The 18,041-nt window shown below is 38.8% G+C and overlaps 1 protein-coding gene across 1 annotated transcript in view; it reads left to right on the top strand.

The window, feature by feature from the left end:
- Positions 1–17,264, top strand: part of SEC14L1 (SEC14 like lipid binding 1) — a 36,091-nt gene extending 18,827 nt beyond the window's left edge. The window contains exons 8-16 of the mRNA XM_058165733.1: positions 3,756–3,945; positions 5,880–5,968; positions 6,970–7,040; positions 7,850–8,021; positions 8,251–8,385; positions 9,862–9,996; positions 11,587–11,841; positions 12,962–13,140; positions 14,745–17,264. Of these exons, the coding sequence (XP_058021716.1) occupies positions 3,756–3,945; positions 5,880–5,968; positions 6,970–7,040; positions 7,850–8,021; positions 8,251–8,385; positions 9,862–9,996; positions 11,587–11,841; positions 12,962–13,140; positions 14,745–14,850 (1,332 nt within the window). The 3' untranslated portion in view covers positions 14,851–17,264. The remainder of the gene's footprint in view (positions 1–3,755; positions 3,946–5,879; positions 5,969–6,969; positions 7,041–7,849; positions 8,022–8,250; positions 8,386–9,861; positions 9,997–11,586; positions 11,842–12,961; positions 13,141–14,744) is intronic.
- The last annotated feature ends 777 nt before the right edge of the window (positions 17,265–18,041 follow it).

The following is an 18,041-nucleotide window of genomic DNA, read 5'->3' as shown; positions in this document are numbered from 1 at the left end:
TCACGCCATATTTACATTATCATTTATTAACTCCGGTTATTTGGTTTTTCAGTCTTCATTACCTTGTTTTATCAAAGAATTATTTAAGTTATAGGATAGACTCTTACTGTATTATTACTAAAATATATAAGCATTGTTTAAACCAGGGGTCTCCAACCTGGCAGCTTTAAGACTTGTGGAGTTCAACTACCAGAATTCAGCTTTCCTGGCTGTGGAATTCTGGGAGTTGAAGTCCACAAGTCTTAAAGTTGCCAGGTTGGAGAAACCTGGTTTAAAATATGATTAAGGTACCAGGCTGAAAAGCAGGAGACCATTGAGTTCATGGCCCACCTTAACCATAAAAGTCTAATCTTATTCATAAAAGAGTAATCTTGGGCCAGTCACACTCTCACACAGAGTTGTTATTGTGGGGAAAATAGGAGGAGGAATAGAATAGAATAGAATAGAATAGAATTTTATTGGCCAAGTGTGATTGGACACACAAGGAATTTGTCTTGGTGCATATGCTCTCAGTGTACATAAAAGAAAAGATACGTTCATCAAGGTACAACATTTACAACACAATTGATGATCAATATAGCAATATAAATCATAAGGATTGCCAGCAACAAGTTATAGTCATACAGTCATAAGTGGAAAGAGATTGGTGATGGGAACTATGAAACGATTAATAGTAGTGCAGATTTAGTAAATAGTCTGACAGTGTTGAGGGAATTATTTGTTTAGCAGAGTGATGGCCTTCGGGAAAAAACTGTTCTTGTGTCTAGTTGTTCTGGTGTGCAGTGCTCTATAGCGTCGTTTTGAGGGTAGGAGTTGAAACAGTTTATGTCCAGGATGCGAGGGATCTGCAAATATTTTCACGGCCCTCTTCTTGATTCGTGCAGTATACAGGTCCTCAATGGAAGGCAGGTTGGTAGCAATTATTTTTTCTGCAGTTCTAATTATCCTCTGAAGTCTGTGTTTTTCTTGTTGGGTTGCAGAACCGAACCAGACAGTTATAGAGGTGCAAATGACAGACTCAATAATTCCTCTGTAGAATTGGATCAGCAGCTCCTTGGGCAGTTTGAGCTTACTGAGTTGGCGCAGAAAGAACATTCTTTGTTGTCCTTTTTAATGATGTTTTGATGTTAGCTGTCCATTTGAGATCTTGCGATATGATAGAACCCAGAAATTTGAAGGTTTCTACTGTTGATACTGTGTTGTCAAGTATTGTGAGAGGTGGAAGTATGGAAGGGTTTTTCCTAAAGTCTACCACCATTTCTACGGTTTTGAGTGTGTTCAGTTCCAGATTGTTTTGGTTGCACCACAAGGCTAGTCGTTCGACCTCTCGTCTATATGCGGATTCATCATTGTCTCGAATGAGACCAATCACTGTTGTGTCATCTGCGAACTTCAGTAGCTTAACAAATGGATCATTGGAGATGCAGTCATTGGTATACAGAGAGAAGAGAAGTGGGGAGAGCACACAGCCTTGGGGCGCCCCTGTGCTAATTGTACAGGTATTTGATGTGATCTTGCTTAGCTTCACCTGCTGCTTCCTGTTTGTTAGGAAGCTTGTGATCCACTTACAAGTCTGTTCCGGTACCTGTAGCTGGTTTAGCTTAGTTAGAAGAATGTCTGGAATGATGGTATTGAATGCTGAACTAAAGTCTACAAAAGGACCCTTGCATAGGTCTTTGGAGACTCAAGATGTTGTAGGATGTAGTGCAGAGCCATATTAACAGCATCATCTGTTGATCTATTTGCTCGGTATGCAAATTGCAAGGGTCTAACAGCGGATTCGTGATGGTTTTCAGGTAGGAAAGCACTAGCCTTTCAAAGGTTTTCATGACTACAGATGTTAGAGCAACTGGTCTGTAGTCATTCAGTTCCTTGATGGTGGGCTTCTTGGCACTGGGATGATGGTAGAGCGTTTGAAGCAAGAAGGAACATAGCACATCTCTAGTGATTTATTGAAAATATGGGTGAAGATGGGGGCCAATTGGTCAGCACAGACTTTTAAGCAAGAAGGAGTTATCTTGTCTGGGCCTGGAGCTTTTCCCGGCTTTTGTCTGTGAAATAGGTCCTGCACTTCCTTTTCTGTGATCACTAGGGGTTGTGAACCCAATGAAATGGGGTCAGTTGTAGGAGGCTTGGCTGTTGTTGGTGTGTCTGAGATGGGGGTTGTGGAGATAGGTGGCTGTAGTTTCCTTTCAAACCTGCAGTAAAACTCATTCAGGTCATCTGCCAGTTGTTGATTACCTTCAGCCTGGGAAGGAGGTTTGCCATAGCCGGTGATATTTTTAAGAGTTTTCCACATGTTTGCTGGTTCATTTGCTGAAAATTGATTCTTTAGCTTTTCAGAGTAGCTTCTTTTTGCTGCTCTTATCTCCCTTGTTAGTGCATTTCTGGCCTGATTGTACAGCATTTTATCACCTTTTCTGTAGGCTTCCTCTTTGGAATGTCGTAGCTGCTTAAGTTTAGGTGTAAACCAAGGTTTGTTATTACTGTGTATTCGCAAGTTTCTTGTAGGTACACATAGGTCTTCACAGAAGCTGACATATGATGTTACAATATCTGTGAGTTCATCCAGGTCTGCAGAGGTATCTTTAAAAATATTCCAATCAGTGCAGTCAAAACATGCCTGTAGCTTTAATTCTGATTCCTCCGTCCAGGTTTTCACTGATTTAATTATTGGTTTTATGGCTTTAAGTCTTTGCCTGTAAGCAGGTACAAGGTGAATCATGCAATGATCAGAGTGTGTGCTGGATGTGTTTGTCACCACGAGCTTTTTGTAAAAATAGTCAAGGTGGGTTATAAATAAATATTACATTGTATCTAGTCTTGATTTGATTTAAATTCTATTTTATAAGTGTTATATTGATTTATTCTGCCAACCTAGCAGTTTTGAAAGCACGTAAAAATGCAAATAGAAAAAATAGGGACCACCTTTGGTGGGAAGGTAACAGCGTTCCGTGCGCCTTTGGCGTTGAGTCATGCCGGCCACATGACCACGGAGACGTCTTTGGACAGCGCTGGCTCTTCGGCTTTGAAACAGAGATGAGCACCGCCCCCTAGAGTCGGGAACGACTAGCATATATGTGCGAGGGGAACCTTTACCTTTACCTTTATATTGATTTAAGTATTTTAGTGACTTCTCAGTTTTGTATACCAGTATTTTTTTTTATTTTTAGCCAAGTTTTCCAGAACTGATACATTAGATCGTTGTTGCTTTGTGCTGGCCAATAACAGTAAAGATTTTGATTTGATAGTTATATTTAATTATCTATTTCATTCTATTTATGCTGCTTACAATTTCTGTTTACTAGCAGCAAAAAAGGCAGGGAGCTTTTGATATCAGATTGCTTAACATTAGAAAGTATTTTTTCTGTTGCAGCCAAGTGTTTATTCTTTTCAGAAGTCTGAGCTGAGTATTCATTAATAGAGTAACTTATTGTTTATACAGTAACTTCCAATGTCTTAATTATTTCTCTGGAATTTAGTTGATGTATATATACAGCTGTAATATCACAGTTTGCTTCTGTTCACTGCATTTCTCATCAATGATTTTAGGTGTTCTCCAAATATTCTTTTAAATTTCTTGTCTGGTGGTTCTATTTTTCTGTGGAATTAATGAATGAAAGAAATGGCAGCTTTCTTATGGAGAAGGGATGGGGCTTAAGCACAGAAAGGGACTAGCTTACTCCTTGAAATTTTCTTATGGAGTATTATATATATATTTGACAATTCTTATTCAGTGATTACTACATTTATAGATCCCCAAAGATGAACACATCTTAAGATTCTTGCGTGCCAGAGATTTCAACATTGATAAGGCCAGAGAAATCCTGTGCCAGTCTTTAACATGGCGCAAACAGCATCAGGTGGACTACATCCTGGATACCTGGAACCCTCCTCAAGTACTGCAGGATTATTATGCAGGTGGTTGGCACCATCATGACAAAGGTATAGTAACAGCGATGCAGACATTTTATAGGGGGAAGTCTTAGGTCTTCTGAAATGCTGCCAGTGTGGTTTGCTAAAGAGCGCCAAATGAGACTTGTGTTAAAGTACCTAAAACTGATTGTGAAAGTGTTTATGATATTTTCTTGGAGTAAAAGGTAACATATAAAGATAAAGGTATCTGGATAGTAGAAGGCATCCAATTAGAAAGTGAGAAGTCTTGGCTTTATTATTTATTTGGCATGTAAGCTATTTCAGTTGTTGTCATCTCTTAAGTGGTAAATGCAAGGTTAAGACAATATAAAAAATACATTAACTATCTGCAACTTCAGATTTCCGCTCAGTTTTTCAACCATGCACCATTTGGGAATTTGATGAACACAGCATATAGCAGTGGCTGGCCAAAACGCTCCATGGGATCAAATCAAGTTGTACCTTTGGTGGCCATTGAAGACCATTCACAGCTGGTCCAAAGTTCAGGAGCATAGGCTGTAATGGGTATCTCATGTTACTGCCATGTGTCATCACTGTTTTACAAGCTGCCAGTTGATTTCTGGATGTAATTCAAGATGCTGGCCATCCCTTCTATGCTTTCTGGGCATAGGGTCTGGTTATTTGTGGGACTGCATGTTCCCAGTGGTTTCTGCCCATTCACTATGATCAGGCAGAGTGGGTGCGCTCCAGGTTCTTTCAGTTAACTGCCATCTCCTGGGAACAGAGAACCTTCTCTGGAACAGCATCACCATGTTTATGGAAATTAGCAATCATCCAGGTCATGGTTGTCTAAAAGGTGCCGTTCTCAAAAGGCAATTCGACTTTGTTTTTCCATGAAGACATTTTGCTTCTCATCCAAGAAGCTTCTTCAATTCAGCAGCGAACTGAAAAGCTTCATGGATGACAAGCAAAATGTCTTCGAGGAAAAACAAAGTCCAGTTGCCTTTTGAAAAAAAGCACCTTTGGGTTCCCCACACTATGGTTCCTGTCCTTCCAGAAGCCTCTGAAAACCTCCCTCTGTTCCCAAGCTTCAGGTTAGGGATTCTCTGGTGATTTGGGAAGTTATTATCTGTGTGACTTTGTTTCGGCACTAATTTTTTTCCCTTTTATGTTATGAATAATTTTAAAATGTTAAGCTACCCAAAACCATTTTGGAATCAAGGGGCCTCAAACTCTAACAAAAATGAATACCCATTGGGAAGGTGTCCTAACATGATTGAAGAGTCACTAAAGTTAGACCAGTATCTTCTAACTTTCGTTGATAACTTCTCGGTATGTCCTTAACTCATGGTTGTCCTGTTCGTCTAGGGGAAAATATTCTCTTTATCATAATAGGGTGTTTTTTTTTTCATTCCCATTGGCTCTTCTGATTATAATACTTACAATACTACAATAAAGTTGACAAGTGGGCGGCCATAGAAATTGAAATAATATAATAAAAAAGGAAAATAATATTAAGCATGTTTTCAAGCCAGCCGTTCCTATATAGGCAACTTATGACCAGAATTGGCTTTCTGGCAGAGGAAATTGCAAATGGTGATCACGTGATCATGGGTTTCTTGGTAACCAGTTGTAAACGCAAGCTAGTTGCCAAGTACCCAAAATGCAGTCATGTGACCATAGGAGTGGCAGGGCGGTATGACATTTTACAGTCGTTGGAAGTGCTGAATGGGCTGTAAAGCACCCTTTCTGAGGCCCTCATAACTTTGAACAGCCATTAAACAAGCGGTCAAAAGACATTGGCCATTTATTTAATCACTGTTAAATCTTTATCATCTTTACTTATGTACCATCTTTATTATGCAGCCAAAATGTTTGTTGGAAATTTAAGCTAATAAGCAAGTATTGATCATTCCAGTTTATACAGAATCCAATACAGAAGGCCTTCTAACCATTTCTTGATTTATCAGAATAATGTCACCATTATTATTCTTTTGGTTCAGATGGGCGTCCACTTTACGTGTTGAGACTAGGCCAGATGGATACCAAAGGTTTGGTGCGAGCACTTGGAGAAGAAGCCCTGCTTCGCTATGTAAGTGCCTCAGATACAATTTGCAGATGATTTCTCTAGGGAATGTTACATCCTCATTTCAATTATCTTGTATCAGTTAGCATAACTGGATGTTCCTCAGTTTGGTTGCTCCTATTAACCATGTCCAAAATATCTGCAGGGTATTGTCAGTTGGGAAAAGTTACATTACAGCGGAGAGCACTCTAGAATGGCATTGACAATCTGTTCATTTTGATATCTCTTTTATTAGAATAGCAACATGCTTTTTTTGTCTGTTGTGCAAGAATAAACATATGGGCAGCTTTTTGCTCTTGAGATATGGCATTTCTCATTATTGGCCAGCTAATCTGGGGCTACTACAGATTGCTCACTTCCGAATAGGAGAATGAGGTGTTAATCCTCAGATATCAGGACAGCCTTCCTGCCTCTGAATATAAGAAAGAGGGAAATTGTTTTTCCAATTTCATAAAAAAAGACCACTTTTTCCATGATCCAGCCTCCAAAGTGCCAACATCTCAATGAGATAACAAATTCTGCATTTTAGGAAAATAGGTCAACATTGCATTGAGATCTTTGGCTATAATATTTCTTCCCCAAAGTTTATTCACATATGTAATGATTTGAAATCCAAACAAAGCTGTAGATGGACAAGACCAGATTGTATGAACTTTCACATTTCTTATGTCATCACCATAAATCATATTAATTTCTTTTTAAACATTCTTTGAAAGGCCGAATAAATATAAAGTAATATCTTCTGATGTATTTGATTCATTTTTAAATTGTAAGAGGCATAATTTTAAATTTTAAAATATATGCACATATTAATTCCTCAAAACTAGATATTCAAATTATTTTATAGTTTGGATACTACACAAAAAAATACTGACTTTCATTTTATTTTTAAATTTCTTACAAAAATCAAAGTTAAACCCAAAGTAACTCTGTGTCTGAAATTTTGTCCATGGTCATTTTACAGCAACATAATTCAACATTCTCATCTTTCTTTTATTAATGTGCAGGTTCTATCTATAAATGAAGAAGGACTGAGGAGGTGTAAAGAAAATACAAAAGTATTTGGAAGGCCTATTAGGTACAGAAACTTCCTTGAAGTCCCATGAGTCTGTTTCACTGAACTTTAGACATGTTTATGCTAATTGAGATAAAGTTTTGCTGTGCAGTGTTTTGATCAAGTCCTAGGTTAACAAATGGAACAGTTTAGCACAGTTCCAGTAATCATTTATGCAATATGGCACACATAGCCAGACTTGATTCTGCAAGATTCTGGCATCCCATCCACTCTGCTAAAGTTTACTCATTAAACAGCAGTGTCAGATACCTCAGAGTAAGAGCTAAGAATAGATCCAGATAAGTGCAGGTGGGAATGGGAAGTGATGATAATCCCAAGAGCAGTATGAAAATAGATACCATCTAGTGTAGCTCAGCTAATTATATTGAACCAGTGTGAAAAGAAGACTGTTTGGGAATTCCATATATACAATATTTTAAAACCAGGACGGATAAAAACAATTGAATGAATGAATGAATTGATGAAAACAATAAAAATATTGTAAGGCCAAAAAGGTGGATCAGTGAAATTAGGAGTGTTTGCATTGAACAATGCAATTAAACACAAATATTGAAAGAGTTGGAAGGATATTGAAGGAATTATAAGCATCTGGATTTGAAAAAGAGGAGGGTAAATTTATTCTCTTTCTCTCTTATTAACAAATATTTCAGGTATTACAATTATGATTTAAAACTTTTCTACCTACCAGAATTTAAGTGAGGAGTAAAAACATCTAACATAGTATGGTATATTTGTATACTGTCACAATCAAATAATTGCTTGATTGATTTAAGTTGAACATGCTGATTATGTTTTATTTTGGGAAAACTCAGCTCTTGGACTTGCTTGGTGGATCTGGAGGGCTTGAACATGCGCCACCTATGGAGACCTGGGGTCAAGGCCTTGCTGAGGATCATTGAGGTGGTAGAAGCTAATTATCCAGAAACGCTAGGACGTCTTCTAATTCTCCGAGCTCCCAGAGTGTTTCCAGTCCTTTGGACACTGGTAGGTTCTTAAGTTGATTCTCTGGGAATTTATGTTTTGTAAATTGGGGTCAGTATGTACTTTGGAATAGACAAGATTGGCAAGCTTGATATTTAGAGTGTGCTTGATTTTTGCAGCCATAGGTAGAAATCCAGCTAGGGCAGAGACCTAAGTGGCCATTGGAATAACGTGTTTCTCTTGAGTTCATTGATGTATTTGGAATGTTACTACTTTAGTATTTTGTTCGTAGGTTAGCCCTTTCATTGATGACAACACTCGAAAGAAATTCCTGATTTATGCTGGCAATGATTACCAGAGTCCTGGCGGGCTGTTGGATTACATTGACAAAGAAATTATTCCCGATTTTCTTGGTGGAGAATGTATGGTAGGTAGAAAAGTCAGTTTCTTTGACAACCAAGCTCAATGACCTGTAATAATTCACTCTCTGTGCTAGTGCAATCCAGTGCCCAGTCTATTAGGCCTGGGCAAAGAGTCCTAGATTCATTTCAAAGAAGCCGTTTGAATTGCATAAGGGACACAATTTGCTGAAGGGATCATCCAGTTCAATTTAGCAAAGCAGTTTGGGTGGCTTTCAATTCCTTTGGATTCAAGTGAAGTCAAGTGTTTCTAGGCTGGAACGTTTTGGGATTTCTCAAAGGCTTTGTGGAAGTCACCCAGCCTAAAGGTCCTTTGGCACACACCTCTGGTTTGGGACCCTTTAGCATGTATTGTAGGCAGTCGCACAGCATTTGCTTGAATTAATTAAACCCAAGGGAGTTCATAGGGAGAAGGCTCTTCTCAGTGTTTTTCCAGAGCACTCCCAAAGGCTTTCTGAGCCTCCAGCAAGATCGGTATTTTTATGCCACTAGTCCCTTTAATGAATCCAGAAATTGGGATAAGGAAAGCAGCATGAGAAAATGCATTCTTGGGTCATACTTTCCTCTGTCAGGTACTGGGAAGTGGCAAGTGATACAACAAGAATTTTTCTGAGAGAATTTTTCTCTCTCAGCTGTTGGTAAGCAGTTGGGAGAGCTGAGTAGTTTGAAACATTCTTTGCCATGCCGCTTGCTTCTCTGAGGTGCTTTCTAGAAGAGGCTTCAAGTTAGCCTGGAGCTGCTTACTCTGGGAGACAACTGGCTGCCTACAAAGTCTGTCGTCACATTGTCCACCCAACCTCACACTCGGTGCTTCAAGAAAATGTTTTGCTTTGTTTTAAAATTTAATATAGTCCCCGTCTTATTTACATGATTCTAAGCCGTTCTCAAGTTAAAACAACAAAAAACGAACGTGTAAAGAAATAAAAAATCACAATCACAATAAATCAAACTAAAAAAGTAGGAGAGTGGCAGCTACCACTCACAGATAATATAGCCATCTTGCTGGTTCTCCACATTTGCAGGATCCCCAGACCTCATGATAGAACCATGTCATTTAGGTAACATCTTTAGAATATATGCTGTAATATATACCATTGATAATAATGAACTCAAATCCTATCTATGTACAGTATTCATTTGTATATAACACTGTAAATGATGTTTTTTTACTTCTGAAAAGCTAGTTTCTGAATTCAGCTTGTCTTAACAGTGAAGTCAAGCAGAATCCAGTGTTTCAGGCTAATTAACCCTCAGTCTGTGCCTCATCAGTGTCTGCTTGAGAAGTACGTTGTGAGGGCAGACATAAGCTACAGTGAGAAAATGGGGTCATTTCCAGTCACACACAATTGTTTTACTCATTAAGCTGTTTATATCTTCTCGCTATTTCAAATTGGCTGTGGAATATTCTTCCTGAGATGTTTTCAGCTGGAGCAGAAATCAGTCCATTTTTCTAACTCTTTTCTCTCCACACTTTATTTATTTAGTGTGAAGTTCCAGAAGGTGGGCTGGTTCCCAAATCTTTGTACCGGACAGCAGAAGAACTGGAAAACGAAGACATAAAATTGTGGACAGAAACTATTTATCAGTCCGCAAGTGTCTTCAAAGGAGCTCCCCATGAGGTAAATCATTTTTCCCCTTTCCTTCTGGTGATTGCTAAAAATAATCTTCAAATCAAGGTCAGTTCCTGATGACCTCATGAATAAATCCGTGTTGTTTTCTTAGAAATACTAAGGAAATGGTTTACCATGGATATTTTCTGGCACTTTTTTTTTAACTTCCTAGTCTAGCCTCTAGTTTTGCTATTTTCTGGTAGGCTCTCCTCTGAGTACTATCCAGGTTCAGCTTTCCTTAGGGCCTGCTATTTAGCTGGGCAGCCTATGTAGGGAGGATTTTTGGAAGCAATTTTATTTTCAGAAGTAGTTCAAGTGATACTCTTGATTTCAAAACTGAAATGCTATGTCCACAGTTAGGAAAAATCATACCATAAACCTTTCCCTTCTAAAAAAAATGTACTTTCCATTAGGTGCTTCAATCTGGCATGACAATTTGGGCAAGATTGCTATCTTGAGTATCATCTAAGTGGCCTCAAATCGTATCTATGAATTTGTAATAGTAATGCTTTATTTCTAAGGAAAAGAGACCTTAAGTGAAGTATGGGAAGTGTCCAGCCCTTGACTTTCTTCCCCAGTTTCACTTGAAGGATGCAGCATTCCAAAATCTATAATTAAAAAGTTACAAAAGGGGAGCAGACCCTCCTCTGTTCTCACCCTCTGTGGTATGAATAGTGTTAACGGTTCTGCTAATGCTTGGCTCACAGTATTTTCCTAGTCTTCCTAGTTTCTGTTTCTAGTTCTTGATTATTTTTGCTTAAATAGCCATAGGTCTTTCCTTTCCTGCATCAGATTTTGATTTGCTATGTTAAGGTTTTAACAATCATCTAACATGAAGATTAAAACTGTACAATAGCAGACACTATTGCTTTAAGTATGTGACACAATTAATGGATGTTGTAGCTAGATGAACTATTCCATCCAATTTCTGATAGGTGGTACTGTAACTATGGACAGATTTAACCATAGTTTCAATTGGAAACTGAGCATCCTAAATCAAGCCAAGTCCAAAAGCGCTAGGGAATTTCAAGAAGCTTGGCACCCTGATAAATTAGCCATCAATAGACACATAGACATAAACAGTATCTACATATTATGCAAAAGCGATCATCAACAAACCAAAAAGGGAACAAAAAGACCCAAGCACCACTCCAGCAATCAGCACTCAAATAAGCATAGATTAACTGTGAGATTAACATCAGACCAACAATCAAGTAAACAATACCCCAGTCAAGGAACTGCCAAACAAGCTAATAGTAAACAGCCCAACCACAAACGTCCCCACCAATACTGACAGCGCAAGCCACTAGAATAGAAACTGAGAACAAACCCCACTCCTTACTAACACTGATGATGTTATCTAGTTTTGAGTAATGAAACATCTGCAAGAAAGCAAGCTCAGCACCAGGGACCCCTTCTTTTCAACCCTGAGCTACAAATATTCTCCTTTATTGGTACTGTAACTGATACAAATAGCAGGCTTCAAACCAGACATAGTGCACAATTCTTATTGAGAGAAGACTGACAGGGGAGCCTCGACAGGTAGAGATATCTGCCGTGGCTTGAGTTTCTAATATATCCACTTGCTTTTCTTTCCAGATTTTCATTCAGATTGTGGAAGCTACTTCTGTGATCACTTGGGATTTTGATGTTTGTAAAGGGGATATTGTTTTCAACATCTATCACTCCAAGAGAGCCCCTCAGCCTCCAAAAAAAGACTCGTTGGTAGGGGCACATAGTATTACCTCCCCAGGTGGCAATAACGTACAGTTGATAGACAAAGCCTGGCAACTTGGGCGAGACTACAGTATGGTGGAATCACCGCTCATCTGCAAGGAAGGGGAAAGTGTGCAGGTGAGAACACGTCTCTAAACACAATCCCTACTTTTGATTCCTAGCAAAATGCTTTTAGGATTTATCAGAACAGGCTTTTTAATTCAAGCATGTTCTGGATAACCCACCACAGCATTCTTATGTTGCTTCTTTGTGGTTATGTCATTAGCCAGTCTTAATACAATTCCTAATGTATCACTGTAGCGGTGTGAAATCCTTAGAAAGTGAGGACGTTGTGTGTTTTCGCATCCAAAACGGGTTGCCTTAATATGGCTGTAGGAGGGGAAGAGATCTTAAGTCCTCCTCAAATAGTTTGAGTTTGGTTTCTCCCACTAAACCTATTTTGCATTCTGCTTCACACCAGAACATTTGGCCAACGACTCATTTCAGAGTTCTATAAACTGGGATGCCAATTCATCATTGACCTTAAAGTAACTGCTCAACTCAACCTTAAAGTAACTGCTCTTTCAGGGTAAGGGGAGAGTGATATTTTAATCAGTCATGCACTTCACAGATTAACTGTACATCAATAAGGAATCTCTGCCAGGGGATGTGCCTTTCAATCTTTAACTGCTTTAGTTGGGGATTAATCCCTCTCTCTATCCCTCCTTAAAATTTTGCAACCTTCTTCTGGGATATAGCTGTTTTTTAGGGGAAATATCCACATTTTGGAATCTCTGACCATTACGTCTCTGCATTTTAAAAGGGTGACACACAAATCATAGGATAGTAACAAATTAGTATGTTCAAAACTATGCATAACTTCATCTGTAGGATGGTGGGCTACATAATTCATTACAACTTTGTGATTCTATGTGCACCAGTCTAAACATTGAGGCTTACCACCAAGTCAAGATGTGATAGTAGGTGTTATGTATGCCATACTTGCCAATTAATTCTTATTTTTCATATTTATCTATCATAAGCCATAATGATCAATAACCATAAACACAAGAAAACCAAATTGTGTTTAATGGAACTATGTTTCTTACATTCTTGCCTGCCAGCCTCTCTGAATTGATCAAGTAGGCTGAGCATGAAAGGGGGACTCAGTGTACAACTGCCGATTTATGAAGTGCACTACGTTATACCCAAATGGATGGCTATTAGCACTAATTTACTCTGCTCTTGCTTTTTTCAGGGATCTCATGTGACTAGATGGCCTGGCTTCTACATTCTCCAGTGGAAGTTCCACAGTATGCCTGCCTGCGCTACCACCAGTCTGCCTCGTGTTGATGATGTACTGGCATCTCTACAGGTCTCATCTCACAAATGCAAAGTGATGTACTACACAGAAGTAATTGGGTCAGAAGATTTCAGGTAAAGTTAACTGTAATGATGCAAATGCCAGTCTTTTTTTATAAAAAAAAAAAAAACAATGAGAAAATGTCTTAAGGCTCACTAAGCCTTAAATGCAAGCAGTCAAATAGGAACAGAAACAATGCTATTGTTCCTGTACCCAGAATAGTACAGGAACAATAGCATTTCCACGACTTGGTTTTCCTAGAGTCTTCAGAGTCATCAAGATGATACTGTGAGGTTTCAGACAACACCTTTGGTTAAAAGCAGTTCATCTGACGTTTAAGGTCCTGCTCTCTTACTGCATTCTCTTATCTCCATTCTTCACATTACTCGCTGGGCTCCATAGCAAAAATGCATATATTATATTGCTGTTCAGTTAACAAAACCTTATAATTTTCTTGCCTCGGTTGACTGGTTTCACAAAAAAATAGCATTTTGTACAAAGTTGGAAAATGATCTTGACTGTTTTTTTCCTATAGGAAAAATTGATAATCTCTAGGGGAAGCTAATATATCCACTGCCCTCTAAACAATAAGTACATTTGATTAATATTAACAAACATTGGTTTGATAGAGACAGAGGGAAAAAGTTAAGATTGTTTTTAGACAAGACATAAGGGGCAAATTGTTATCATTAAAACTTATGTGCAGGTCTCAAAAGCTACATTAATTATGGACTACGTAAATAGCTTTACTGATCTTTTTTAACATTAAAAAGGTCAAACATTGTCTGCCTAGTTCCAGAATTTTTTCTTAGACTAGCAAGTTGCATCAAAGAATGACAACCTTTGCTTATTGATTTGAAGAGAAAGAAAATAGCAAGCCAAAGAATTTTATAAATGAATTTTTGACATATCTCTTTTTGATGCTATTCATTATAAGATGAGTGCAGGTATTGGCATTTTGTCTCTTCAAATCAGTTTGGTTTTTGGTTATAAGTGGCAACTGTATATGTGAACATTTTTTAGTATGTAAAATCCAGAAGATTCCTTAAATTGACTCAGATTAATCATTTGTAATCTGAATCAATTTAAGGAATTTTCTGGATTCCATACACTACGTGTTTATTTGTTAGAGAAAACTTAGTATTTCTTAGTTTATTGAATAAGAAGTTGGAATTGCAGACCTTCAGTTAAATCCTGAAGAACAATTTATTTTCTTACTGTAGGTTCTTAAACAGGGTATTATGGAATAGTTGTTTTTTTCGGTGGTATTAGCTATAAAGATATATGGCAACCTGTAGTACCTTTTATTCTTTTTTTAAAAAAATATGGCTTTTTAGTATTATGACTTCGGCATCTTTGTTTATTGTAATAGTTGGAAGTTGCTTTGGGAAGTTAGAAAGTTGGCATATACGTACATGGATGATTTATTCTGGTTCCTTGGCTAACTGACTATATAAACCAGCCCTTCTCCACCTGCTGTATGCCATATGGCTCCTCAGATTGGCTAGGAGTTGTGGAAGCTAAAACTAATGAAATGACTCCATGATCAATACTATACATTGAGCCTATCAGTAGGCACTGCCAATTCCATTTGAGATTTTCCCCCCCCTCCCCCCCAATGCATTCAGCTCGGCATGTGAAGTTGTGTTATCCTTACCGTGAGTCAATCTTTCCACAGGGGATCCATGAGCAGCCTTGAATCAAGTCACAGTGGATTTTCTCAGCTCAGTGCTGCTACAACTTCCTCCGGCCAGTCTCAGTCCAGCTCCATGATTTCCAGGTAGTGCCGCTGCCTACAAAAGCCAGTTGATGAGACGGCTGGACCCTCGTCTATGGCAGCCCTCTGCAATACAGCATCTTCATCATCATCATCATCATCAGTGACACTTGCAAAAACAAAACACACAAATGGAAGGTCTTTTTATAGATAGTAAAAGTAGCTGTGTGCATTTAAATATTCTGGTTTTGTTTTGAATTAGAACCGAAAGAGTGTGTCTAATCTTAATAGCCATAGTTTTTTATACATACGCTTGCACAAATCCTCACTTGGAAATGTAAAGGGCTGTTTTGCAAAGGAAGAATCAAATCAGTGGTCGTATGGCTGAGAATTTATTTAACTTCCTGTTGATATATTTGTAATGCATTAGAAGTCTGTCCCAAAGCTTTTGCCAGTGAGACTTTCGCAAAGTTTAAGTACACCTCCCCTCCCCCACTTCTGCTTCTGCTCTCCTGAGTCTCTCCTCTGTTACAGCCCAGCATTAAGGAAGGCCTAAGGAGTGCAGTGCAGTAGCTGGGTGCCTGACATTTTGTGAAAAGCCAGCTGGTGAACTGGCTGAACCCTTTTCTCAGCAACAGGTGCTGCCCTGACAGAGGGAGGCGAGCTGTCCGTCCTATCAGGCAGCTCTTTTAACACGAGTTCATTCTGCTAGCTCACATGGTTAAGGACAGACTCCTTTGGGGGGGGAAGGGGACATTGAAAGGCATTAAGCTAGAACTTACACTTCTGAGCATCGAAGGTGGGAAGGAAGAGGGCAGAGCAGGCTCTTCTCAACTCAACCCAAAGGCTGGCCCTCCTTTGAGTCCTCAGGTTTGTTTCTCCCGGAGGTGCACATTATTGTACCTTGTTTGCTTCTTTTCATCCTCGACAAATACCCTATAAACAGTGGCATCTTTTCTGCCAAGAGCTTCCTGGAGAAGTCGCTGCATCAGCCCTTTCCTTCCTGCGCTCTTCTCCACTTCCCTGATCTGCCCTGTGAATGCCAAGAGAAACCTCATGCGCTCCTGCAGTACAGAGGGGATGTTTACCCTCCTAACAGAGCACAGCCTGCTGTGGCAATAATTCATTGCAGACATCCACATATTTCCGTAATAGTAAATTTGCTAAAGGTTGCTTAAACTCTCCAGCACTTGCTTCATTGGTATTTGAAGCATGCCTTTTGGAAGCCTTGGACCTAAAACAGCCAGCTGCCAGGCTAGCCTTGCTGATGCAAATGAGTATAATTCTTCAAGCATTGCAAATTAGTTCGCATAGCCAACAATAGCTGCTGAAATAGTATCTGTTGGATTCATTCATTCCCATTTAAAGCTTTAGTTACCCCCCCCACACACACACACACACACCTCTCCGGTGTATAATTATCGCCTTGTTTAGAGAAGACTCTGTGCTTATTCTCTGCTTACATAACTTGTAAAAGGTTAACATACACTCTGTTTCAGGAAAATGAAAGTAATGATGAATGCAACCTGGCAATTTATTAATTAGAAAGCTAAAGGAATTCGTTTTAAGATCAGAGTGTTTATGTGTTAATTCAAAGGATTTGTCATATGAATTATAAAACTAAAACCGGTGAGTGCTTAAAGTATTAATCTAGATGACCATTCTGAATGCTGGTTAAATGGAGTTGAAAGAGTATAGATTTGTTCCACAGACCCACCCATGCTGTATTTCATCCAGCCGCTGCTTTTTTGTGATAGTTTCTTAACTACTAAGAGCACTAGTATAGTAATTATCTTCAGTAGCAGTTTTAATTGTTAGTATGTAATCACGAACATGGTTCCCAGCCTCAGAAACATTGTGCCACGTTCATCCTCTTGTAATTAGTGTCCCCCTTGCCTGGTTGCAAAATGGTACATTCTCCCTCTCCAAAACAGGGGCTCTATAAAAGATAGTTTCCTCTCCCCCATGGCAATTTTGCTGGCAGCTGTAAAGATGTTTCATTCAATGGCTGCTATCAGCCCATGGATGTCTGATTTTGCAAAACATTTAACGATTGGAACTCTGTTTTCTGTCTTAAGATGTCTGTTTCCTCAGCGATGTCCCTGGGAGGGGCAATACGCTGGACTTTGGGAGGAGAATGCATTTCAGAGCTCAAAGCACACGCACACTTGGAGTGGAAGGGTTGTTATTCCTCATAAAAAGCATGACATCCCACCTATGGCCAATTAACTCTTTGCTCCTCTCCTTAGTGTGTGAACTTACTATTATTCTGCCTCTGTTCTGCCAGAACTGATAAACCTGGTAATCCTTCCTTCTATTAACTTAATTTAGCAACTTTCTCCCGCCTTCTCGCCGTTCCTGAATTTCATATTGATTTCTGTAAATGTTTTCTAAGCGTATTACCTCAATCTTGGTAATAAGGTAACAGTCTTTTAAATATTTTTTTTATTTGTATCAGTAATAAATGTGATATGGGAAAAATGTCTGAATCCATTTCTTCTCAGCATGCTTCAGAAGTGGTGATTTTCTACAAGATGCATCAAGAGTGCTAAGTGTAGGGATGGTTGTGTGGCTATTTCATTAAATGATTTTTGTGTGCTGTATGAATCTCATATAGGGTCCCCTTGTCACTGGTGTCACCGCAGATTTTACAGACACCCACTGCCCACCCAAAAGATACTTCTGAAGACCTCATTGAAATGTAATTGATACCCATCAAACTGGAGCTCATAAAACTATTTCTAATGGTTCCATCTGTGCAGTCAGACCCTGCAGATTTCTGGAGGAAAGAAAATCCTAAAATATTTCTGAGCTGAAGGTGTGAGACACGGGTCACTAATTATAACAGCATTTGGTTCAGTCATTGTAGTTGAAAGAGCAGAGACATTTACTGAATTTTAACAGGATGATTGCTTTCTCACCCAAGCATATTGTGTACTTTGTTTAATGGAATAAATGAAACAAGGATCAAAATTGGATAGCATTGGTACTTTTGGACTCCCTTTATAACCTATATGAAGCTTTGATAGATTGCAAGAAATGCAATCATTCAGAACTGAAACAAGGCAAATACTTCACAGAAATAGTACATATGTAGTACACCTAGGCTACAAGCTTCCATATTCTTACAGGGTAACCCTATTTAAATTTTATGGCATTGACTTCTGAATAAGCAGGCTGTTCTACCAGATTTCCTTAGTTTTTTGTTTGTATTGAGCAGTGGTAGCATAGTGTCTAGCATGCAGTATTGCAGGCTAA

Source organism: Ahaetulla prasina, chromosome 2 (genome assembly GCF_028640845.1).
Source record: "Ahaetulla prasina isolate Xishuangbanna chromosome 2, ASM2864084v1, whole genome shotgun sequence".
In the NCBI taxonomy this organism is placed as follows: domain Eukaryota; kingdom Metazoa; phylum Chordata; class Lepidosauria; order Squamata; family Colubridae; genus Ahaetulla; species Ahaetulla prasina.
The sequence above is the reverse complement of the archived record's forward strand: the minus strand, read 5'-3'. Positions and strand labels throughout refer to the sequence as shown.